The sequence below is a fragment of the Myxocyprinus asiaticus genome, chromosome 16, assembly GCF_019703515.2.
Source record: "Myxocyprinus asiaticus isolate MX2 ecotype Aquarium Trade chromosome 16, UBuf_Myxa_2, whole genome shotgun sequence".
In the NCBI taxonomy this organism is placed as follows: domain Eukaryota; kingdom Metazoa; phylum Chordata; class Actinopteri; order Cypriniformes; family Catostomidae; genus Myxocyprinus; species Myxocyprinus asiaticus.
This window is the reverse complement of record NC_059359.1, coordinates 38,002,571-38,028,921: the sequence shown is the minus strand read 5'-3', so window position 1 is coordinate 38,028,921 and position 26,351 is coordinate 38,002,571. Positions and strand designations below refer to the sequence as shown.

Below are 26,351 nucleotides of genomic sequence, written 5' to 3'. Positions count from 1 at the left end.
AATGTTTTGAGTGAGTTACTACATTTTGCAGACATGCAATAGAGTTGTGATGTCCCATAAAACAGTTGTGACAATTGCACTTACAGTTTAGAGAATGTTAAGACTGTTTCAAAAAATGAGCCAAAGCGATTGAGAAAAACTAATGTTAGTTAATAAAAATACTTATGTTCTTTGTTAGTTCATGTTGGTTCATAGTGCATTAACTAATGTTAACATATACAACAAAAATGTATTACTATACGTTGAAATTAACATGAACAAAGATTAATAAATTCTTAAGTATTGTTCATTGTTAGTTCATGTTAACTAATGGAACCTTAATGTAAAGTGTTACCACATTTCTTTAATATACATTTTTGGGGTTTATAGATTTGGGGAAAAGGTGCTTTATTTGTAAAAATATGTATAACGGTCATGTCATGAGGAATCAAATTTTCCTTGATATTTTGACATACTGTATAAGAGGTCTTTCTACTATAAAAACATACTGTAAATTTCAGAACTCAAAACTTCATCACTAGTGAAATAAAAGCATTTATTGAAACCAAGCTGCAAAAAGCCTTGTTCTCTATTTCCGTGACTACCCTACGTCACTAGGGGTACATTAATTCATGACCGCCTCTACAGCTCAAAAACATCAACGCCTACTTAAAATCATAGCACCCTTGGCCCCGCCCACTGGAGCTTCAGTTCCTAAACTGAGAGAGAAGGACAAACAAGGCGTACTGTGGCCTCACTATTCCTGAACACCAAAGGGGACCCATCTGAGCCTGTATTCAAAGGTTTTTACCTTACCACTAGGAGTTCTCCAAAGAGTCCCTAGCTAGGAGATTTTGCTTAAAACCTATTCACAAAACTGCTAAGAGCAAGTTTTACTAAGGAAATCTTAAGAGAAGAGTAAGGCGGAGTTGACCTCGTTGCTATGGATGACATCACGTTATATAAGCACTCTTTTAAATTGCCCACAGTGATTGGGAGACAGGGAACTGCTATTTGTCAGCTAAGTCAGACAACAATAGATATATATACATACATCGATCTGCCACAACATTAAAACCATCTGCCTGAGATCAGCAGTTACAGAAATACTCAAACCAGCCCATCTGGCATCAACAATCATCCATGCGATTATCTAATCAGCCAATCGTGTGGCAGCAGTGCAGTGCGTAAAATCATGCAGATACGGGTCAGGAGCTTCAGTTACTGTTCACATCAACCATCAGAATGGGATTGGAGCTGATTTGGCATTACGAGTGGGACCTACACAATATTAGGCAGGTGGTTTTAATGTTGTGGCTGATCAGTGTATAGCAGCCACATTTTGGATCGTTTGTGAGTCACTCTTAGTGAGTTAGAAGTCCTCAGGAGAACTTCTAAGCTGTCGTGGGTTTAGGAGCTACTTTTAGTGTTAAAATGCTTCATGAATTACTCAGATTAAAAGTTTACGAGTCCTAAAATTAGGAGTGACACGCCCCTAATTTTTAAGAGTTGCTCCTAAATCTCCACTTAAGGAGCTGCTTGTAGCCTTAAGATTTTTTGTGAATGTGGGCCCTGGACTATTTTCAATTATTTTTGTATTTAAACATGCACAGACAGAAGTCACTGACCACTTGATATATATCTTGGGCTGCTTTTAAAAGACGTGGTGTCAAGTTACAACTCTGAAAAGGAGAATCCACTCTCTGTCATTCAGCTGCTTGCATGCCTCTTGCTGTTTTGACCACAAACGCATCATTGGACGTGTTCTTTCACCCATCTGTGCTATTTTTAATTGTTAGTGTATGAAAACATGTACTGGATGGACGTCTTTGACCATTTAGATGTGTTTCCGGCAATGTGCATTTCAGTGCAGCATGATACTGGAAACTGGATGTGCCTTCAGCGTGGATTGCATGTTTTTTTGGCTCATATCAATGTGAATTGCTTGTGAACTAGTCATAATACGATTCAAGCTTTGTAAAGGAACTATTATTGAAGGATGGGGCAGTTAGAACACTTGGACCCGGCCAAAAACGTAAGCAAACAGTTCCATTCATGAATATTTAAAATGTCATGTCTGCATGGTAGTTTATGGTGCTGACATTCTGTTTACACCGGGCACGTTTATTGACACGACCCAACAGCTTGAGGTTGTCTATACCGGGCTCATCGAGACAAACTTTCTAAACCATTTATTTGTGTTGTTGGCAGTAGTAGCGCCAGCGTGTGCAGCACAAAATGGAACTGGACATCTGTTTACTGTCAGTGCATAGCAACGCGCCGCAACGGACACTTCCATAGTAGACAGAATCATTGATTATAATGGGTTCTATTGCTTTTGACGTGACTCTCACGTCCGGTGTAGGCAGGGTGGGAGTGTTAAAAGTTGTGCTTGAGATGAACAGTTTAATATATTCAGATGCAATGTGTTGGATGTGCATTATGTGTAACCCCTGAAATTTATTTTTATAATGTTGTAGAGCTTGTTCATTCTCTTCAGATTGAGTTTCAAAAATGGCTGAATTTGAGGGGCTGGACACTGTTAGGCGTTTACGTTGAAGTTTTATGGAGGCGCTTATGCCAAAACCGAGCATTTCAGACAGAGGGCCAGAGACGGGCGTCAAATTATCATATATTACTAAATTATCAATGTTATAATGCAAAAAAAAGAACTTTACTAACCTTATCAGTGGACCTCAGGGAAGATAATAAAACTATAAAAAAAATACAATAAAAAAAAAGCTTTTCATGACCCCTTTAAAAATTGCATGTAAAGAAAGACAAAAGACATTTCATGAATGTACTATAGTGAACAGCTGAATAAATAATCTAAAAACACCCATTCAAAGCATAGTAAATATATAAAAATATAGTAAATATATTTCTCATTCCCTATGTTTAAGTATGAAAAAAGAGAGGAAATAAAGAAAATATAAAGATCGTCCTCTCTGCATCACATGCAATGTTACTTTAGGCTGTACAGTTTAGGAGAATTATAACAGGTCTGCTCACACCTGTGTTTATGAGGAAGTATTGACATTTCTCACTAGTAAAATATTATCTAAGATGATAGTTCATTCAGAGAAATTCAGAATATTAACAGAAGATTTCACAGATCTACAGTTTGTAATGATGAAAAAGCTACCATTAATGTTGCACGGGGTGAGTGATTCATGTTGTCAGGAAAGAAACAAGGAAGGAAAATGGCAGATTAGCACAGTGCATAACTGAAAAGCAAGTTTAACATCCATTAAATATTAACAGACTATTAAAAGTTTCAGTAAATTACCACAAAGATCAGGAAAAATGTGCTGTATTTCCCCATATGTTTCCATTTCCTCACAGCAAAGAAATCTATGAAAAAGTCCTATGAATGGTTGCCATGGCTTAAAAACTAGCTTGATAAAAATACTCAATTTACTTTAAAAAAAAATACTTAAAAAAGAAAGAAATTATTACACCACACTGCCTGAGCAGCTGCAAATTTGAAACACTAAAAAAAATGGATTTAAAAGAAGACACTGGATATAAACATACAAAAAATGGATAAGAAAAATAATAAGCCACAATTAACGAGAATAGATAAGAGAATAGATATAAACAATGTGATCTCATGAGTATTTGTATGTATTCATATGTAAAGTGTGATTCTAGCACACATTCTTTATACGTATGCATTGACACTGAAATGTACAATATTGACGTATTCACAGCATCTAAAGTGTAAATCGTTTTACGTAAGAGCAACTTTAGAGACATAAAAATGTTTAAAAATCCTTACTGAATCCATGAATAATGAACTCATGGAATTAATTGTTTGATTTTATTGTTTAATAAAATGTTTAATGCCATCAGTTTTATTTACTGTAACGCAGTTGATGCATTTACCCAATATGACATCATAATGGTTTCATTCTGTTCCAGTGTTTCCCAACCTTTTTTGCCCCCAAAGCATAAGACTCAAGTACGCCTTCATCGACACAAAACCAAAGATGTGTACCAAAGACTTAATATCACTTAACATTATCATTAATGTTGTAATATTCATGATGTGCATTATGAAAAGATGAAACTGACAGTTATGACGTTTCATCAACAACAACAAAAACAAAACTGGGCCAAATAACCCATGAAATACACAATTAGAACAGACAAATGCTGTTAATTATACAGGGGACCTTCTAACTTGGTACATTGCAAAATATTAATTTTACACTTTTGATTTTATCAGTAGATTTTCATCATTTATTCGAACTGGTAGACAATAGTTTAGTACATCAGCAGTGGCTTGTTTACAGGTGTCAGGCCACTGCAGGCTTTTCAGCTGGAAGCCCATGACAGTCAGGGGTCCCGTCTGTAATCCATCCTTGGCACCAGAACTGCAGATTGTGTGGAAGCAACAAGAATGTTACCAGTGTACTGATTCTGTCACTGTGTGTATCCATTTGAAATATACTATAATGCCACAATGCCAAAATTCCTACTGGTACAAAAATAGGTTTTAGTTTCTTTTATGTAAAATATAATTTCTGATTAACTCTTTTGATTTTGTGGTAAAATATGGCTTTGTGAAATTCACCCTCTTTTTACATCAAAAAGTTCTAACTACATAATGGCAAAAACAAACTAAAGGACAGCTGGAACATTAATGTACTGTAGCTACTATAATGTAACACTTTAAACACTTTATTTACCTACAAGAAAAGGGCATCTGATGGGAACAACCACTAAGAATAGGTTGATGGTCTACTCACATAATGAGCAGCTTCGCTGAAGTTTTTCTTAAAATATTGGGCGCCTGGGTAGCTCAGCGAGTATTGACGTTGACTACCTCCCCTGGAGTCGCGAGTTCGAAAAAAACAACAAATATTCTAAAAACTGATCAGATGTAGAAGCACTCAGGCAAAACTGAATAATGTAATAATCAACAGATATCCCTTCACAGGTATAGGCCAGTGCTGTGGCCAGGCCATCATTAATGAAGTTAATTAGTTACTGTAACACAGAGAGTAAGTCATGTTCTGTGGAAGGAAACAAGGAAAAGGAAGCTAAAAGTAGTTAAGGGTCTAAATCAGGGATAAAAAAAGAAACATAATAGGAAAATAGAGTTAAGAAAAATAAGTTAAATGAGACCAGTAAGATTAAAGAGATGAAAAATAAAAGGATTAAGCTCTAAAATGACAATGAAAGAACACAAATACATTTACTAAGTATAGAACTAAAATGTAAAATAATAATAGATCAAAGAGTGTCGATGAGAGACATCATGATGGAGCTCCTTGCAGTCAAGTTGTTATTTGCAGTTATTTACAGTTAACAAGTTTTTATAAAAATTATTGCAAAAATGTTAATGTCAGCTTTAATTTAATTTGTTTTTGAGTTTGAATCTTTAGTTTAGCAACCTTTCCACTGGCATTGATATGAAATTGTGACTTTGTGGTGTAGCAGTTTGGCATTATGCTGTTATAATCACTGAAAACCCAAATAAGTTCATTGCTTTCATTTATTTATTTTTTTAACTCATACCCTCAATTCCATTGAGTGAAAACTTGAGTATTTCAGTTCAATTAACTTGGTGCTCAAGTAGAGGGAACTTAACTATTTAAGTTGAGTTAACTAGATGCAAATAGACTCAGACATTTGCTATTTAAATATAGTTGTTTCTACTGTTGTTAATCATTTATTTACATTTACTCAAATTTAAATCATACACAACACAGCTTAAATAAAGAAAAATATAACTGATTCTAGGTCAATCATTAAATAAACGTATTTCTCCACAGAAATGCAGAGAGACCTGTACTTCATGCACAAAGAGAACTGGGATGGTGTTAACAGGGTCCAACTTGACCAAAGGGGACACAGATCACACTAATGGTGACATCACACGAAACAACTATTTGCGCGCACACACATACACTATAACTATAAAAGAGCTAAAACATCTATGAATTCTTAATAACAACTATTTAAATGCCCCCATATGTTCCCTCTAAACATAGAAACATGATTAAATAATTAAAGCAGCAAAGAACTGTGTATATTCCACATAGCCTCAGTTTTGTACTCAATAGTCTGAGTTACTAACACTTAAAATCTTAAGTATATGGATTTTTAAAGATAAATCATTTCAATGAACTTAAATATGTTATGTTATGAGCCCAAAACTTGACATTTCAAGCTATACTTAATTAAGACAACTTGATATTTCCAGTAATGACAACTTTAGGGTTTACAGCAGAACCTGAGGATTGATATGTGTAAAAGAAATGAGAAGGGAAATGAAATGAAGTGGATAAAGTATTAATTTATCATTATATATATATATATATATATATATATATATATATATATATATATATATATATCATTTTGTTTTTTTTGTTTTTTTTTTAATATAGGGACCCACAACTTATCTTCTATATTACATGTTTAATGTGCAATTTGTTTAGAATCAGATGTTAAATGTACCATTCAAACCATTATCTATCTGTATGTTCTACATACGTAGCTACATTTTGGTGCATCTGTAGTGCCAAGTTAATAGCAATTTTCCCCAAGGCTTGAATATGAATATATTCATATTTTTAAATGTATGAATCCATACATATATGTAAATGAAAATGGATTTTTCTTTCTTAAACTCCAAAACAGGATGTAGTGATAAATACATCTTTTATTATGCCACACAAAAGGAGTCAGAAAATACAGTACATGACATTAGTGCATGTTAGAGTACAGCAATTATCTTGCTTTATTTACATTACAAACTAAAAGTTATCCATACATTTGCTTCATACTGTTACTTCCCTTCAATTGTAGCTGCACAGATTTAAGGAGCCAATGGCCACCAATATATGCCAAAAATATAAACATTCAAAAATCAACCATTATTTACATGTCCAATTATGTTAACATTGGTGTGCAAATATGAATATGGATCATATAATCTGTTTATTAAAGATAACTTAGTAAAAGCTTTCAAGCAGAAATTGCAAAATGTAACCTTAACAAATGTGCACAAACTTTTAACACGCGGTGTATGCACACTAACAAAACAAAACAAAACAATTATCATACTGTATCATTAAAGACTTCATATATGGGCCAAATCAAAACATTTCACAGAACCAAGCTCATACAAATACAAAGACACCAACAATGATTTGACAGTTTGTGAGAACAGAAGCAGTTAAACATTGTCAATAAAATGATGAAAACAGTAGATGAAAAAGTCCCTCAGTTCAGGGATTGTGAGGATCCCTAATGTTAAAAGCAGAGGTCAGTTAATGTTTTAAATGTATATTATTCATCCAGTGCAATGAATACCATCTCGTAACAGGATATCTGACCAATAGAGAATAAACAATCTGTGATATTATTTAGAAAATTAAACTCAGAAGCAGTCAGGATCTATATATGCTCCATTTTCCATTATTGTTGCGATTTGTTGATTATTTCTGACACTATATTGAGATTGAATTTTACACTGCTGATTTTTTATGTATTTGGCACTTGCCATTACTGATGGTTGCTGAATCTTTCTGTTGCAGTGCTCAGGTTGGATTTGACAGACTTTATTTTTTTCACATGTGTCACAATTGTCACAAATGTAAAAGAAGGTAAGAAACACAGGTATGAAAACGATCCCATGAATGGCTCCGAAAAGAATGACTAAGAACATGATTTTAAAGAAGGTCCTGAAGATGTAGCTTTTTGCAGCTGCAAGCACAACTACACCTGCAATAGTGGACACTGCACCTTGTAATATTGGATAACCCAGTTTGTAGATGGCATCTAAGGCTTTCTCATTTGCTGAGGGTTTTTCACTGGACACAAAAGCATAGGATATGTGAGCCGAGAAATCCACTGAAAATCCAATGCAAATAACAAAATTAATCATTGACACTGAGTCTAAACTAACATCCCATAATGCCATAAAGCCAGCCACACCCACAATGACAGATGCTATGGCAAATGTCACCCAAAGAGAACACAGAGGATTTGGGATCAATAGAAGTGAAATAACTAACATTGCACATGTAGCAACTAATATATTTTGGATTGTATTAGTGACAATGACAGCATATTGGTCAAAGTAGATAAATGCAGGGTGGAACACTGTTAGGTCAATGGGTGTTGGCAACTTTCCACATTGTTCTGCTGTTTCTCTAAATGCATTCAGCATGTCTTTCTCATGCACAGCTGTGCTGATGTTCACTGTCTGAATGAACATGCGTGATGCATGAATTTCATTGTTAGTGAAGTTGACATCTTGACTAAAACCAGAAACATTAAGAAATGTAGTTAAATTTCTTTTGAATTGTGTTTCATTATCTAAATTTAAACCAAAATTCTTTCCAAATTTAATGTACTCATGAAGCCACGAAGTAAGCGAAATCTGTGAATCTTTAGAAACCATTGACAGATTTTGAAAATCTTCCAGACACAAGTAAAGATTTTGTCGGGCAGTTGAATTCCAGTACTGCAAACGTTCATCCGTCATAACTAACATGACATTGGGGCCATAAATGGAAAAGAATTTATCTTCATCGTCATAGTAATTACCAACATATGAGCCATCTGCTGCTAAATTTTTCAGATCAAGCCCCTCCTGAATTCGGAAGCATCCGTAGATGCTGACAGCCAAATAACCAGCATAAAGCAAACACACAAACAACTTAACCCACGACTTTGTCAGAAAAGGCGAAAAATAGTTTTTGAAGAATAAATCCATTGGCATTTCCAAATCAGTGCCAGTATCTTTATCATAAGCTCCGCCAACACAACACATATTACCAGTAGCATTATCATCACTGGCCTTTGGGACCTCCATACAGGTCAGCCAATGTTTATTGCCCTTCTCTCGTCTTCCATTCAGTGCTAAACAGGAGCCAAAGAATGTGATGTTGAAGATGTAACAGAACAGAATAGCTGTACTTGTGTACATGCAGAAAGACTGTACTGAGCGAAATGGAGTCAAGAGACCAATGTAGAAAGACAGCACATCTGTCAGTGTGGTGATAGTGATGGACACAGCGGCCTCTTTATATGTTTCTGCTAAGCGATCCTCAACTTCATCATGAACTTTAGTCTTCTGCCAGCAGGAGATCATAATGAACATATCATCAACACCAATACCTGCAAGAAAGCAGAGAATGTAAACCGTAAATTTCAACTATGAGCCACTTACTAGGTTATGCAGTGAATTTAATTTACCAAGAATGAGAAAGGGGGCTGTGGCCACAGTCATGGCAAAAGGTATTTCACAGAAGAGCAGCAATCCAAAACTGGCCAGCACAGCCATACCAGCCGAGAGTACACCAGACATGGCAACCCACACTTTGGTTCTTACACAGTCTAACCTAGGGAAAGAACAGATATACTTTACTTTATGGATACATATTTCAGTTTTACTTGTAGGTTCTCAAAGTTCCCCAAATAATCTACTTTTATTAAAAGTTATCTGAAATACCTCAGACAAGAGAGAATTGAAATGGTAATGGCCAGGAAATAAGTAATGGAGAAGAGGGGGATCACAGAGTCTGAACTGGTCTCTAACTCCTTCTGTCTTGATATTGATGTGAAGTAAGAAACATGCACCTGTAGAAGTTAAAAAGATAATCACAGAACATGGTTCAGTTTAGTCATTAGACAAAAAATAAAAAATAAAAAAAAACATGCTTTTAGCATTGTTAAAATATAATATTTATGTCAATAATACAGCATATTTCACTGCATGAAAAGAGTCAAATCTGGAAAAATGTGGGAATAGTAAACTCCCACTTAAATTCAGGTTTGTCAGATGTATTAGGGGAAAAACCGCACCCAAATAACAGAAAACCATTAATGTCCACAAAAAGCCACATACCTCAGTTAGGCGGACATGTTCAGGAAACTGTAAAGTTTGTCCGAAATTTACAGCTGAAATTCGGCTAGTTGTGACGACTGATGGCAGTCCTGCTGTGAGGGCCTTTTATATGTTAATGCCTAGCAATTGTGTGTGAAGTGTTAGGTGCTTCAAGCTTGCTGTGTTTACAGAGCACAGAGGAAGGCAAATAACTGAAAGTTTGGCTTATTGTATGCTACAGCGAACTACATTACTGTGTAGAGAAACATAGCAGTAAAAAGTTTCGAAATTTATAAAAATTATAACATTTCTGCTGTTAAAAAAATAATCTGAAGGGTGAAAAACAACAACAACAACAAAATGAAAACTTTAGGAATCATATAGGCCTAAATCTCAACCATTCTGCACAGTGGTATTATTATTAATACCTTTTTCTGGCTTAACTGCACAGATAAAGTACTAAGTACACATTTGCCTGTCATACCTTCCACAGGTAGAAACATTGCTGCAGAGTCAGTCTGTGTGCCCTGCAAACTCCACACCTCCACGGGGCTCCCAAAAAATGTCTGTCTGGATGAGGATGCAACCATGTGTTACGAGCATCATCGAGATAAATAGACCCAAATGCAGAGGAACAGTTCAAAGGTTTGTTTACAATAAATATGAGCAGTCACTGGGGATGTCGAGGATCCTGGCACCAGCTGCAGCAGCGGGAAGGGATGACTGAGAAGCACGCGCCGTGGCTGCTCAAGGGGCAATCCGTGAAGAGTGTGTTCGTAGAATGAGTGTGTGCATTGTGGAAGTCAGGAATAGATTCGTGGAATCCTCCTTTGAAGTTTAGTGAGGTGCAGAATGACTCCCAGCAGGGTAGGGCGATCTAGCTCCTGACATGCGGGCAAAGATGAGGTATGACACGGTATGAAACCCAGCTGACACGCAGCGAAATGAAAGACAACCACACAACCAAAACGCAGGCAACCAACAGATAGTCGAGACAGGACCAACTAAGCAGAGAGAGAGAGGTTAGTTACTTCTCACCAAACAACAATCTAGCAAAGATGCTTGTGCGTTGTACCATGAGTTCTTGTGCGTGGAACAGAGAAGGCTGATAACCGAGGCTGCACTGGAAGGTATCCAGCTCATTTGTCTAGGGATGAAATCCAGAGGACAAACTCATCGTTGCCCCCAGCTGTCAACAGAATTCTGCCCAAAAATGTGACACAAATTGGGGGCCTCTGTCAGAAACCACTTCGAAAGGGAGGCCATGAATGCAGAAGACATGGTTAATGACTGCTACCGCTGTCTCCCTCGCTGAAGGTAATTTGGGGAGGGGAATGAAATGAGCTGCCTTTGAACAATATTTAATGTCTTTTAAGCATCCTGCAATACTTTCATCCTGGAAAAGCCTATCAAGATTAATCAAGATTGTGGCAAAGAGAGTACGTTTATAATCTATTATACAGTTGATGTATCTTTTTTAATGCATATCGTGGCAGGGAGGAGGGCGGGGCCGGGTCATGATGCTGCACACCCAGCCCCTAATCAGGCTTATCAAGCCCTCAAGAGGGATGAAGGCAACCGGAAGCGGCAGTTCGAGAGAGAGAGAGTTACGGGCAGCTGCCCTACATTATTTATATTGTCAAGCCGGTTCTCGCCTCCTCCTTTCCATTGAACTTTGTTACACTGGTGCCGAAATCCGGGAAGGAGGAGGGATGTGCCGTAGTAGAGTCCGGAGGAGCCTGGCCGCCGACCGCGAGGGGAGGAGGGGCTCCTAGGCAACCACCTGGAACGGTCAGGGCTGCTTTCAGGGGCGGAGGAGACCCATACAGTCCACTAAAACACGGCACAGTCAAGAGAGGACCGCCGACCGTGAGCGGGGAGGGGCTCCTAGCCGACCGCCTGGGGCGGGGGAGACCTCTACCGTCCACCGAAAACGCGGCTGGGTGTTCTGTCTGCCAGGGGATGGATGACTGCCTCTGATCCACCCGGGGAGGTGCAGCTGTCGTCCACTAGAGGGTGGAGGAGTGGCCGTGGACCAAGCTACAGCATATCGGAGAACCGGCGAGTACGTTTTTTTCTCTCTCTCTCTCCCGCTGTCGCTCCGTGTTGGCCTTTTCCTGTTGTTTTTTTGTTGTTCTTGTTTTTTCCCTCGAGAGGGATAAAGGTGACAAGAGGCGGCAGTTCGAGAGAGAGAGAGTTACGGGCAGCTGCCCTACATGTGTTTGTTTGTGACTTTTTGTTTTATTAAAAGATTATTGTATTGTCAAGCCGGTTCTTGCCTTCTCCTTTCCATTGAATTTTGTTACACATATGTTGTTAGGAGTTCTTTAAGTGGGTGTTTTCAGTGGTTAAATGACTGTTGTGTTTTGCAGTTGCTGGAAACCAGGTCAACAGAGACAGACACAGGAATATTGTGTATTCCGTGGACATGATGTCTGATGAAGAAGATAGTGTTGTCTATAGGAGGCCCATGTGGGTTGTAAAACCAGCAGCTTTGAGAAGATCTGTTCCAGGGTCTACAGAAGAAGCCTGATGCAAACTCACACTATACTGGAACTGATCACTTTCATGTGATGACAAGTGACAAAGTCAGATGCCAGTTCATTTACTGAACTCTAATTGAAGCTTCGTACTGTGTTTCAGATATTTGTTTATTTTATTATTTTTATATTTTGCATATTTCACGTTTTACTTTGAATAAAAGGTGACCATTTTATCAAGGAGGTGAGAAATGCAAATGTGACTCAGGCGTAAAAATGTCTCCTGACAGACAACTTGAGGGGTTTACTTACCATGGCAACAAATGGCCATAACACGGAAGGAATCATCAGTCACTATACATTAGAAATGGTATATAATCGGATGTTCACGGGCCTGTGGAATTTGAGACTCTAGGCCAGTAGATTTCTGAATATGTCCAAAATTCTGCAGTTTATACAGGAGACTCCTGGTCTGAATACAGCTCTTTTCATGCAGTGTTTGCATTGCAATACTCATTTATGCAAATGTTTATCCTTGTTTTTCACATGAAAATTACACTGGAAAAACAATCATGTTAAATATGCCATAAAAAAAGAAACAACAAAAAACTTGCAGAACTTTTCCATTAAAAATGTGGTAACATCATTTTATTTGTTGCTACCAACCTACTTTAACTACTGCTTTTTTACCTTAAAGTATACTGATAACCACCATAATAATAACAAAGGTTGTAAAATAGAAGCCCATATAACGAATTAAAGTTAATTATAAGTGGTCTATCCATAAACTGTGCCAATACTGTTTTGCAGAGTGCCAAACAATACCATCAGGTTAACACACATGACACAAAACATTATGCAATAAACATAAACTAAACATCATAAAATCTTGCTAACACAAGCATAAAACACCCAAAAGAGAGATAACAAAGATAAGAGGAAATGTTATCTATTTAAATCTAATCAGATGTGACTGGTAACATAGGAAATTCTAGGAAAGTCCATTTATTATCTATCGCCATTAATTATGAGGTGACTCCTAATTTGTTCTTACAAAAATATAATTGTACTTAAAAAATATGATATTTTACAGTAAAATTACATGTATTATATTGCTGAATATATTTTAGGTCATTCATACTTTTTACTTCAAATATATATATATATATATATATATATATATATATATATATATATATATATATATATATATTTATAAATATATTGTAAAATTACAGTAATTACAGTAAAATGTATGTAATGTCCTGCTCAATCTATTTTAATTTGTCACTGTATATGTTAAGGTAACTAACAGTTAACTAATCAACAGGCTGTAATATTTGTAATTATTTTTCCATGAAATTTACAAATATTATTTGCAGGGTATTTATGAGAAATATATGTATATTGATACAACTTACCATCATATTTACTTACCGTTTTCATTTCTGTGTAGTTTGAGAAGAATTTTAGAAAACCATCTAGCCATTTGGTATTCTCCGTTCTGTTGTCTTCTTTTAAAAAATAAAAAAGTCTGATCGCTTTCGCACCGATTATCTCAGAGCTTCCTTCCTTTAGCTCTACACCACCAATACTTGTTCCCAAAAATATGACATTATTTTTGGGATATCTAATGGTTGTAGAGATAATTTTACTAGCATTGTAATTTATGATGTCTAAAACAGCATTTGTCATACATTTTCCATTTATTTGGGCACAAAGGCTTGCGAAAGTGTTTCCTGTTTGAATACTTCTGACTTGTCTGTCTAACTCAAGAATGTCATTAAAAGCTGCTTCAGTCCATATGTTTTCTCCCTGCAAGTCTGTAATGATCAACGATGCATAAGTTCCTTCAGACGAAAGTCGAAGATGAGAAAATTCTTCAGATCGTTGGAAATATTCCTCTACAATCTTCCTCTCCATCTTAGCAGGTCCATTTACAGGTGTGAACTGGTCTTCGATATCATTTGCCTTCCTCTCATTAAGAAATATAAAACCAGCTCCAAGAGCTGCAGTTACACCTAAAACTAATAAGAGACAGACAAATGGATATCTACCAATAACACGACCAAGCTTTTCAAAGGCCAGAGACAGAGGCCTTTCAATGCAGTTGGTTTTACACTTCAACATCCTCCAAAAACACACCAGCAGTTTTGAATGAATCAGTTGCCTTCTACAGAGCTCCAACAACAGTCACTGTCTACAACAAGTGAATGTTACCATAATTTATAGGCTGAGCCGAACATCAGGTTACTTATTAAGAGGCTTGAAAATTAGTAACACTATCTGACATGCTCCAGGAAAAAAGTATGTGTTTTTTTTTATCTTTGATCATGATCTTTGATCATGACAGACACTTATTTGGACACTTAAGCCACCTTTAAAAATATACTCATGTTATTGCATTGGATAGTTATTAAACAAAGTTTCATTCCCTGTCAGTCTATTGAATTCTAGCACAGACTGAATAATAGACTGACTTCCACCACAAAAGTACTGCTGAAATGTTTGTACTCATGTCTGTTGCACATAATGTCTACTGTCTCTATACTTATTTTCTCTTGTTGCACTTGTAATTTTGTATTATTTAGTGAAATTTAGAATTTGCATGTTTCCATTGATCATGGTATAAATATGTGGGGGTTGTACATGCTTGTTTTGATTACTGGGGGGGTTACCTCCACCCCATCAGCCCTGGAATCTACACCCCTGCTTGAAGCCATTAACTTAGCAGGGAGTCCCGACATCAAGTGATTAACACCTTCTGCTGAGAGACACTAATGCACATGTGGTTTCCCTCTGCCTTTCCGGTGATTATTTTAATGGAGATAACACCTGAAAATAACTGGGAAAATCACACTGTAAAAGACTGCCAGGATTTTACAAGATTTAACAGTAGTTTCTTACAATAAAATACTGTTTTCAATATTTTACTGTAAAATCAATGCAGGCTAGGTTTTTTTCTGTAACAACATATTTATTTCTCCCAGTTGGTGCAATTGTGTTTATTTATTGTATTGTAATGTTTGGAGAAAACAGTCAATCTAGGGGTTGAATAAACTACATCTTATGATGCATTTGAAAGTAAAGAAATAGTATCATTTTAAATGGACAATGAGGAAGGGTTGAGGGTTTGCAGAGCTAGGCTAGAGTCAGTATGGTTGGTTTTTATCACTCATTAACTTTTAATCATGAGTTGTCAGTCAGGCATGCAAGATATCATACAAAACTCAACGATGGTGACAATTAACAAACACTCTATCTAAAAAAAAGAAAAAAATACAGATGATCATTGTGATTCTACAACACAGCACTGCTCCATTACAGTAATTTCTTGGTCCTGTTCATTGTGAAGTCACAGTATACAGTTGTCTTTTATTTGTAATAAATTGTAGAAATAATACTGTAAAATATACAGTGAAAGTCATGCAACCAGTAGCCAGGAATTTACTGTAAACTCACACAATTTTGTTTTACAGTGCAGCTAGTGACATGCTGGCTTAACATGTTACTACTCTTGATTCCACTACCTCAGCAGCTACAGTATCTGTGAATTACTAATTACTTAACTTAATAATCTCTAATACACATTTCTGCTCAATGAATTCAAATGAATGTTTATATTTCCTCCTTGTTCTTTGTTACACACAACACGTCATGTACTCAACACGTTTCTCCCTTACAATGATTCGTTAATGACTCTTCAGATGTCACAGAAACGGACGTGTATATGAACATAATGAACATGCTTTAAATTTATTTTATAGAATATATATTATTTTATAAATATTTATTACCCTAGTAATGTACTTGAAAGCAGGGGCGGATATAGATAAATTATTTATGGGGTGGCATAGGGACTTTAAGGGGTGGCATAATTCTTCTGGATTACGATACCAAGCTTAATTGCAAGAGATCTGCTTAAAAGTAATCAAATTAATTGTAAGTCAGTAACTGTAACTTCATTACAAGAATTTAAAATGTAACGTGATTCACTGCTTTTTAACTAAGGAAGTAATTAGATTACATCAACGAATTACTTTGTAATTGGATTACGCCCAATTCTGGTCATTGGGGACAGCTTCATTAATGATCGAGTAAAATGTCTTCCTAATGTTATTATGTTTTAGGATTGAAATGTTGTTTACAATAGATCATATCTTGGACCCACTTTGTATTAGGTGTCTTTAACTACTATGTACTTAAGCATTTGAAACATTGTATTTATTATGTACACTACAGGTCAAAAGTTTTGAAACACTCATTCTTTATTATAATTTTGTTTTTCACATTTTAGAATAATAGTAAAGTCATCAAAACTATGGAATAACATAAATGGAACTATGGGAATTATGTTGTGACTAAATATCCAAAAGAAATCAAAACTGTGTTATATTTTAGCATCTTCAAAGTAGTCACCCTTTGCCTAGAATTTGCAGACATGTACTCTTGACATTTTCTCAACCAACTTCTTGAGGTATCACCCTGGGATGCTTTTTAAACAGTATTGAAGGAGTTCCCATCTATGTTGGGCACTTATTGGCTGCTTTTCTTAATTATTTGGTCCAAGTCATCAATTTCAAAAACTTTTGTTTTATTTTTTTTTTTAATTAAATTTTAGTTTTGTAATGAAATAAATCAATATGGTGGCACAAATACAAAACTAATTTCAAACATTTGAGCATACACCTCCAGATCAAAAGATCATGAAAAACATTTGTACACATGTGTTGTTGTATTGTACTTACATTTAATGTACCAGCATTTAATTACATCTGTAGTTACACTGATAACCTTACCCCTAATCCTAAACCTAACCCAACCCTTACCCTAAACCTCAGTAGCATCAGATGTGAATCTTGTGAGAATTTTAATGTAGTTACACAATAAGTACATTGTATTGTATGTATTTTAATGTTAGTACATAGTAGATAAAGACACCTAATATAAAGTGGGACCCATATGTTTTTAGCAATATTCCAAATCAAATCAAATCAAACCAAATCACTTTTATTGTCACACAACCATATACACAAGTGCAATAGTGTGAAATTCTTGGGTGCAGTCCCAAGCAACATAGTAGTCGTGACAGAGAAGAGACAATTTACAATAAACATCAGATTTACAACACAGTTTAAAATCTAATATACACATAATTACACACGACACAATATACAAATAATAACAATGTACAGTATACAATACACACAATATAGAATACACATTATACAATAATAAAAAAGTATATATAGTATATATAGAATGTACAGTAGGTTGTATTGTACTGTATTGACATTCAGGCTGTCGGTTGATAGTAAGTTGTTAAGAGAGAACCTAATATAATAATAATATAATTTATGACAGTCCGGTGTGAGATATAAGAGTAAGAGTAATAAAGTGCAGTGCTGATGTATTTTGATCATGGGAGATCAAGAGTTCAGAAGTCTGATTGCTTAGGGGAAGAAGCTATCATGAAGTCGGCTGGTGCGGGTCCTGATGCTGCGATACCGCCTGCCTGATGGTAGCAGTGAGAACAGCCCATGGCTCGGGTGGCTGGAGTCTCTGATGATCCTTTTTTCACACACCGCCTTGTATATACTGTATTTCCTGGAGGGAGGGAAGCTCACCTCCGATGATGTGTCTGGCAGTTCGCACCACCCTTTGCAGTGCTTTGCGGCTGTGGGCGGTGCTATTGCCGTACCAGGCGGAGATGCAGCCAGTCAGGATGCTCTCTACAGTGCAGGTGTAGAACTGTGTGAGGATGTGGCGGTTCATTCCAAACTTCCTCAGCCATCTCAGGAAGAAGAGGCGCTGATGAGCCTTCTTCACGACGACTTCAGTGTGGATGGACCATGTGAGTTCCTCAGTGATGTGGACACCCAGGAACTTGAAGCTGCTGACTCTCTCCACTGGTGCTCCATTGATGGTGATGGGACTGTGTTCTCTGTCTTTTCTTCTGAAGTCCACCACAAGCTCATTTGCCTTACTGACGTTGAGGGAGAGGTTGTGCTCCTGACACCAGTGTGTCAGAGTGTGCACCTCCTCTCTGTAGGCTGTTTCATCATTGTCAGTGATCAGACCTACCACCGTCGAATCATCAGTAAACTTAATGATGGCATTGGAGCTGTGTTTTGCCACACACAGACATGTGTGTACAGGGAATACAGGAGTGGGCTGAGAACACAGCCCTGAGGGGCTGTAGTGTTGAGGGTTAGTGATGAGGAGATGTTGCTGCCCATTCTAACCACCTGGCATCTGCTTGACAGGAAGTCCAGGATCCAGCTGCACAGCGAGCTGTTTAAGCCCAGAGCCCGGAGTTTCTCATCTAGCTTGGAGGGCACTATGGTGTTGAATGCTGAGCTGTAGTCTACAAACAGCATTCTCACATAAGTGTTCTTTTTTTCCAGGTGGGAGAGAGCAGTGTGTATTGTAGATGCAATGGCATCATCAGTGGAGCAGTTGTTGCAGTAAGCAAACTGCAATGGTCAAGTGAGGAAGGCAGCACAGAGCAGATGTAATCTCTGATTAGTCTCTCAAAGAATTTGCTGATGATGGGGGTCAGAGCAACAGGACGCATTTTGGATTGCTTTGGAACAGGCACAATGGTGGATGTTTTAAAGCATGTGGGGACCACAGACAAAGAGAGGGAAAGGTTGAAAATGTCAGTAAAAACACCAGCCAGTTGGTTCGCGCACGCTCTGATGACGCGGCCCGGAATGCCGTCTGGACCCTTCGGAAGGATCGGGTTACATCCGCTACAGAGACAGAGAGTGAACTAACCTCTGTAGCTTCGGCCGCGAGGGCTCTCTCCGCGAGGGCGGTGTTATTTCCCTCGAAACAAGCATAAAAAGTATTTAGCTCATCCGGGAGAGAGGCAGCAGTGTTCACGGCGGAGTTTTTATTCCCTTTAAAGTCCGTGATGATGTTAATTCCCTGCCACATGCTTCTAGAGTTGGTGGTGTTAAACTGTCCTTCAATCCCAAAACTATTTCTTATTTTCTCTTGGGGTAGGAGGAGCTGATGTGGACACACACAGTATGTGTACAAGGCACATTACTTACAAGATTTGAATTTAAATATAAAATATTTAGAAGTAGTTTATAAATAGATCACCCAAAAAATGAAAATTCTGTCATCAGTTACTCACCCTTGTGTTGTTCCCTTAAGACTTTCTTTCTTCTGTGGAACACAAAAGCAGATACTTTAAGGATCTGTTGATTTCAGTGCAATAGCAGTTTGTCAAGTTGATAGTGAACTATTTCTTTAATCTATTCCACAAACACAAAACTACTCGTATTGGTACTTGTTATTTGCCTATACTTTTAGACTAGCTTCTTGGTACTTGTATTGGTCTTTAAAAATTGGGATCTGTGATGTTTGATATGTTGAGTACAAATTAGAATGATTAGAGAGATTTAGGAGAGTATATCTGTACTGCAAACAGTAATTAAACCTGTTCTGTTTCATTTTCTACATGTATGCCTAACACTTGCATGTGACTTGTTTCTGAAATGTATGCTGGGCATTAAACCTCTTTGTTCATTCAGTAGTTGTGTTCTGGTCATTTTGTAGAGAATGGCACCGACTGGTGGTTATTTGGCAGATTACAGGTTACTGACGAACAACAACAGATTAATTTCTGATCTGCTAGTTTAGTTGACTGTATTTCTGTCCAGTGTAGTATTACTGTAATGCATTAAACAAAGTATCTTTGTTTGATGTAAAATTTTATTTGAAATTGCACTTGGAAATCTTAAGAAAAACAACAACTAAACAAAGTTAACCATCTGTAGTTACCACCTTCACACTGCAAAGGCCGTGTCATGTTATGTGTTTACTCTCATAGCCAAAAGAAAGCAAGAAGCATGCTGCTCAGTGTCATGACAACAGCAAAGTGGCTCTGATGCTGCATTTCATATACACAGAACCAAACCCTGAAACATAAACTTACCTTAAAGGGGTCATGACATGAGTGTAGTGATTTACCCAAAACCGGTTACAATGTTTGCATAACAAGCATTACAAGCAAAAATTTGACTCGTACTCATTTAATGCATAACAAGCATTACAAGCGAAACTTTGACTCATATTCATTCGTATTATTCATTTTAGATTTAATATGAATCCAGTGTTTGCTTATTTATCATGTCCTGATTTAGTGGCATTTTGTTCTGTACTGTAACTGTTAGGTTTTGTGGAGGAAATGGCAGGATTCAAACGCAGAGTAGTGATATGGGCTTTTATTAATACAAAAAATATAACAAAAACAAACAAAAACGGCCCCGAAGGGGAAAAACACAGTCCAGGGCGACAAGCCAGATGACAGGCTGGACTGGAGCAGGGCTGGAATAAGACGAACAGGACAGGACAGGAACCGACTGACAGACACCTAGCCGGGAAACATCCTAGCCAACGAACTGGCACAAGACAAAAAATACAATGGGTTAAATAGGGAAGAAAAAAAGGAGATTACAAGGAGGGCAAGTGAAAAAAATCAACTAATAATCAGACAGATAACAAGGCAAATGAGAGGGCGGGGTTATCACTGAAGACAGACAAGAATGCACAGTGAATGAGAAAACACAAACCCAAATGCATTCACACAGGACCAGACAAAACACAAGTGCCTGGATTCAGCCACAAAGTAAATAAATCAAACCAACCGAAGTGGCTGAATCCAGACACAAGACATAAAACAGACATAGAACACGTACATGTCAGGGTTCTGCCACAAAGGGGAAAAAAACCCAAAACTAAGGGCAGAGCCCTGACAGTACCTCCTCAAGGGGACCGACGACATTCTACGCTTCAGCTCTGCACTTTTAATATTTCCTTCCAACTCCACGAGTTCTCGTGCTTTGGATTTTTTGATGAATGAGGCATACTGTATGATCTGACCCCTAAGAACCGCCTTAAGTGCCTCCCAAGCCACGCCCACAGAGGATACTGAGGATCGGCTGGTCTCCATACAAACACTGATTTCAGTCTTTAACATTTGTTGGAAATCAGGATTTTGCAAAAGAGATACATTAAAGCGCCAACTATATGATTTCTTTTTCTCCGTATGTGGCAACACCTCTAAACACACCAGTGCATGATCTGAGACTAAGATGTTTCCAATTGAGCAATCAATAACAGATGAAATGAGGGACTTAGATAAATAAAAAAAAAATCTATTCTAGAATAAATCTTATGGACTGATGAAAAAAATGTATAGTCTCTACCAGATGAGTTCAAAAGTTGCCAAATATCTGCAAGACCAAGATTTTTACACATCCTGTGAAGCATCAATGTTGCTCTAGGGGGCTTACACACTTTTGCTTCACTATGATCAAGGACTACCAATAGATTAAAATCTCCTCCCAATATTACATCATGAGGGGTGCCAGCGGCTTGCAACATCCCTTCAAGATCTATAAAAAAGCCCTGATCATCAGCTTTAGGTGCGTAAATATTAGCCAAAATCAACCTTTGCCCCTGAATTTCTGCTAAAACAATAATTTATCTTCCTGATTTATCTTTGATCTGTTTGAGAAATTTGAATTGTAGATGTTTATTTATCATTATAATGACCCCCCTGCTCTTACTTGAGCCCGCACTAAAGAAAACATGTTCACCCCATATCTTCCCACATTTTTCAGCTTCCTGCTGGGAAAGATGTGTTTCTTGAAGAAACACTATATCATATTTCTTACGCTTAAGAAAAGAAATAACCTTCCTTCTTTTTATGGGGTGCCCCAACCCATTCACACTCCATGTGGAAAGAGACAATCCACTCATACTAACATTTGACATTTTGATATAATAGAAAAAATAAATTGTGTCAAAAACAAGATTATACAGACCACATTCCAACATTATTGCAACAATCAAACCCCGAACTTCCCCCTGAACAAAACAAACAGAAAAAAGAAAAACGTGCGCATTAACCCCGCACACGATAGTACCAACCGGCGTCCATCCCTCTAAACTCATCCTGGTTAGTTAGTTTATTTTCCTCCGCTTAGTTATATGCTTAAATTCAGCGGGTTGTCTCGTCTGATCTGAGGTCATAAGCAGAGCCGTGAAGGTGGCCGCCCCCACGGGTGCGAGGGACTGGCCTGAAGACAGCGTTGCACACTTATGTTATTATACAACTTTGCCGTCGGATTATTCAAGTCTGGTGCTTCTGCACAAATTTTGTGAGGCAAAATTACATAACAGAGAATACTTTGTAAAACAGACCCCAGCCAATAGGCAGAATAAACACAAAGAACATGTAGATTCATTCACAGAACTGACTCGAAGGTGTGTTCCTCCACAAAACAAATTCCAGCTGATATAAAGCCGTTCAGTTTCCTCGGACAGACAAACAATTGTTCAGTGAGCCAGTTGTTATGAGTTCGGCAGATGACGTAATCATTCTAATGTCCCTTAAAAATATTCCACAAAAACAAACTCCAGCCAACAGGAGGCATAAGCACAAAGAACGAACAGATTCATCCACAACTGTCCCGAAGGAGTGTTATTCCACAAAACAATCTCTTAACTGCTAGCACAAAAAAAACAAAAAACAAAACAGGCGCCCCGGTTTCTCGAATGGTCAAGTGTGTATTGAGTGAGTCAAATTCACTCAGAGGCTGCATAAAAAAATACCAAAAAAACAATGACTTACTCAGTCCAACTTTATAAAGACATCCTTTGTGTAGGCATGAAGATATTTTGCAGTCATTCTTAGGATCCATTCTCAATCTGGCCGGGAACTTCAGTGTAAAAGCGATCATCTGTCCATGCAAAAGATTCTTGAAGGAGTCATTCCACAAAACAAACTCCAGCCGCTAGACGGAGCCAGTGCAAAAAGGAACAAAAATGGCACCCATCTTCCTCAGACAGCCAGAGTAAGTACAGCGAGTTTATCCACTCTGGAGCTACATGAAAACCCCAAATGGCTCACTCACCCATTGTTTTTATAAAAGACAGTGCTTGCTTGGGACACGTAAATACCCTGCGACCATCTTTCATTTCTATTCTCAGTCTGGCCGGAAACATCAGTGCAAAAGAGATCTTCCATTGATGTAAGGGTTTATTACATTCCTTGAACCGATCGCGTTTCTCTCATTGAATTTGCAAAGTCCGGGAACAAGAAAATATTGTGATTCTTCCAAGAAAGCTTTCCTTTGCTCCTCGCCTGGTGCAACACGAGATCTTTATTGGATGATCTCAGAAATTTGGCCAGAATTGATCGGGGTCTGTCTCCCTCAGCAGATCTGCGAGCCGGGACTCTGTGAGCTCGCTCGATTTCCAGCTTATGGCCTGTTATGTCGAGCAGATTCGGGAAGAGCTCGTCCAGGAATTTCACCATATCTCTGCCCTCTTCATGCTCAGGAATTCTAACAATCCGTATATCATTCCTTCAATTCCTATTTTCGAGATCTTCCAATTTTTCCAAAATGTATACCAAGTCTGTTTTGGACGCGGGCGGATTAGTGGATAATTCCCTTTCCGATGACTCCAGATAATCGATCCGTCTTTCAATTTCTGCCACTCTTGTGACCAACTCAGAGAATTTAGTTTCCATCACAGTAATCGATCGACGTATTACAGCGAGATCCTCCAAGTCAGCAACAACCTTCGTCAGCATCACCGAGATGTTGGACAGTTGATGCTGAATTTCTTCTCCCGACGAGCCTTCCAAATCAACTCCCCGGCTCGCAGGGCCGCCAGAGGTTTCAGCTAGAGCATGTAAGTGTCTTTTAATGTCTCCAGAGTCTGAGGATTTTGTCTTCTTTGCCATGTTTACCTCAAAGGGCAAATATTTAACTGGGTGTATCGAATCTCACTGGATTAAACATTAAAATAATTTTTAAAAAACTAGAAAAGTGCGCAGAGCCAGTCGCTCACACGTCTGCTTCTCGCATGGTGTCACCCCACTCTCATTGGTTGAAGCTTTTAATAAATGTTTTACTTTTACACTTGATAATGTCGCTCCGCTTAAGCCAAGGAGAGTTAAGTGTGTTTCACAGCCTTGGCTAACTGACGTCACCCACGCTCTCAGACAAGAGTGCAGAAAAGCTGATCGCAATTGGAAAAGAGACAAGCTTCAGGTCTCTTATGACATTTTAAAGGAGTGTTTAACTAACTATCAGAGAGCTGTAAAGGAAGCAAAAGCTAAGTTTTTCTCTACATTAATCTCTGATAATGCAAATCAACCAAAACTATTGTTCAGAACAATTGATTCTGTTTTAAACCCAACTAGAAATGCTTTTCTGGACGCCACCCAAGAGACCTGTGAAACATTTTTAAACTTCTTTACTCACAAAATTGAGCAGATTAAAGGTGCGATTGTACCTTCACAATTTGATCAACCACTAATTCCTTCCCCGTCCAGCTCCCTGATTCACTTTGAACCAGTTTCGTCGCACAGTTAGCAGATGTAGTCTCCAAGATGAAGTGTTCCAGTTACAAGCTGGATATTCTTTCTCCAAGCCTTCTTTTTTTCTTTTTAACATTTTTTATTGATTCATATACAGGTGCATCTCAATAAATTAGAATGTCGTGGAAAAGTTCATTTATTTCAGTAATTCAACTCAAATTGTGAAACTCGTGTATTAAATAAATTCAATGCACACAGACTGAAGTAGTTTAAGTCTTTGGTTCTTTTAATTGTGATGATTTTGGCTCACATTTAACAAAAACCCACCAATTCACTATCTCAAAAAATTTGAATATGGTGACATGCCAATCAGCTAATCAACTCAAAACACCTGCAAAGGTTTCCTGAGCCTTCAAAATGGTCTCTCAGTTTGGTTCACTAGGCTACACAATCATGGGGAAGACTGCTGATCTGACAGTTGTCCAGAAGACAATCATTGACACCCTTCACAAGGAGGGTAAGCCACAAACATTCATTGCCAAAGAAGCTGGCTGTTCACAGAGTGCTGTATCCAAGCATGTTAACAGAAAGTTGAGTGGAAGGAAAAAGTGTGGAAGAAAAAGATGCACAACCAACCGAGAGAACCGCAGCCTTATGATTGTCAAGCAAAATCGATTCAAGAATTTGGGTAAACTTCACAAGGAATGGACTGAGGCTGGGGTCAAGGCATCAAGAGCCACCACACACAGACATGTCAAGGAATTTGGCTACAGTTGTCGTATTTCTCTTGTTAAGCCACTCCTGGTCCACAGACAACGTCAGAGGCGTCTTACCTGGGCTAAGGAGAAGAAGAACTGGACTGTTGCCCAGTGGTCCAAAGTCCTCTTTTCAGATGAGAGCAAGTTTTGTATTTCATTTGGAAACCAAGGTCCTAGAGTCTGGAGGAAGGGTGGAGAAGCTCATAGCCCAAGCTGCTTGAAGTCCAGTGTTAAGTTTCCACAGTCTGTGATGATTTGGGATGCAATGTCATCTGCTGGTGTTGGTCCATTGTGTTTTTTGAAAACCAAAGTCACTGCACCCGTTTACCAAGACATTTTGGAGCACTTCAGGCTTCCTTCTGCTGACCAGCTATTTAAAGATGCTGATTTCATTTTCCAGCAGGATTTGGCACCTGCCCACACTGCCAAAAGCACCAAAAGTTGGTTAAATGACCATGGTGTTGGTGTGCTTGACTGGCCAGCAAACTCACCAGACCTGAACCCCATAGAGAATCTATGGGGTATTGTCAAGAGGAAAATGAGAAACAAGAGACCAAAAAATGCAGATGAGCTGAAGGCCACTGTCAAAGAAACCTGGGCTTCCATACCACCTCAGCAGTGCCACAAACCGATCACCTCCATGCCACGCCGAATTGAGGCAGTAATTAAAGCAAAAGGAGCCCCTACCAAGTATTGAGTACATATACAGTAAATGAACATACTTTCCAGAAGGCCAACAATTCACTAAAAATGTTTTTTTTATTGGTCTTATGATGTATTCTAATTTTTTGAGATAGTGAATTGGTGGGTTTTTGTTAAATGTGAGCCAAAATCATCACAATTAAAAGAACCAAAGACTTAAACTACTTCAGTCTGTGTGCATTGAATTTATTTAATACACGAGTTTCACAATTTGAGTTGAATTACTGAAA

The 26,351-nt window shown here is 37.9% G+C and overlaps 1 protein-coding gene across 1 annotated transcript; it reads right to left on the bottom strand.

Annotated features, from left to right (window-relative positions):
- Positions 1–6,645: 6,645 nt before the first annotated feature.
- On the bottom strand, positions 6,646–14,504 carry LOC127454377 (patched domain-containing protein 3-like). Its single transcript, XM_051721541.1, has 4 exons — positions 13,747–14,504; positions 9,455–9,582; positions 9,199–9,344; positions 6,646–9,120 (listed from the first exon to the last, which is right to left on the bottom strand). Exons 1-4 carry the CDS (start codon positions 14,437–14,439, stop codon positions 7,376–7,378), a joined length of 2,712 nt encoding a protein of 903 aa, XP_051577501.1. The 5' UTR covers positions 14,440–14,504; the 3' UTR covers positions 6,646–7,375.
- Positions 14,505–26,351: the final 11,847 nt, after the last annotated feature.

Excerpts from the sequence above, each read along its gene's own strand:
- LOC127454377 (XM_051721541.1), bottom strand. The coding sequence starts at position 14,439 with ATGTTGAAGTGTAAAACCAACTGCATTGAAAGGCCTCTGTCTCTGGCC. Across the intron at positions 9,583-13,746 it reads ACTACACAGAAATGAAAACG|GTGCATGTTTCTTACTTCAC; the intron begins GTAAGTAAATAT and ends TAACTTCTACAG. Across the intron at positions 9,345-9,454 it reads TCAATTCTCTCTTGTCTGAG|GTTAGACTGTGTAAGAACCA; the intron begins GTATTTCAGATA and ends TTCTTTCCCTAG.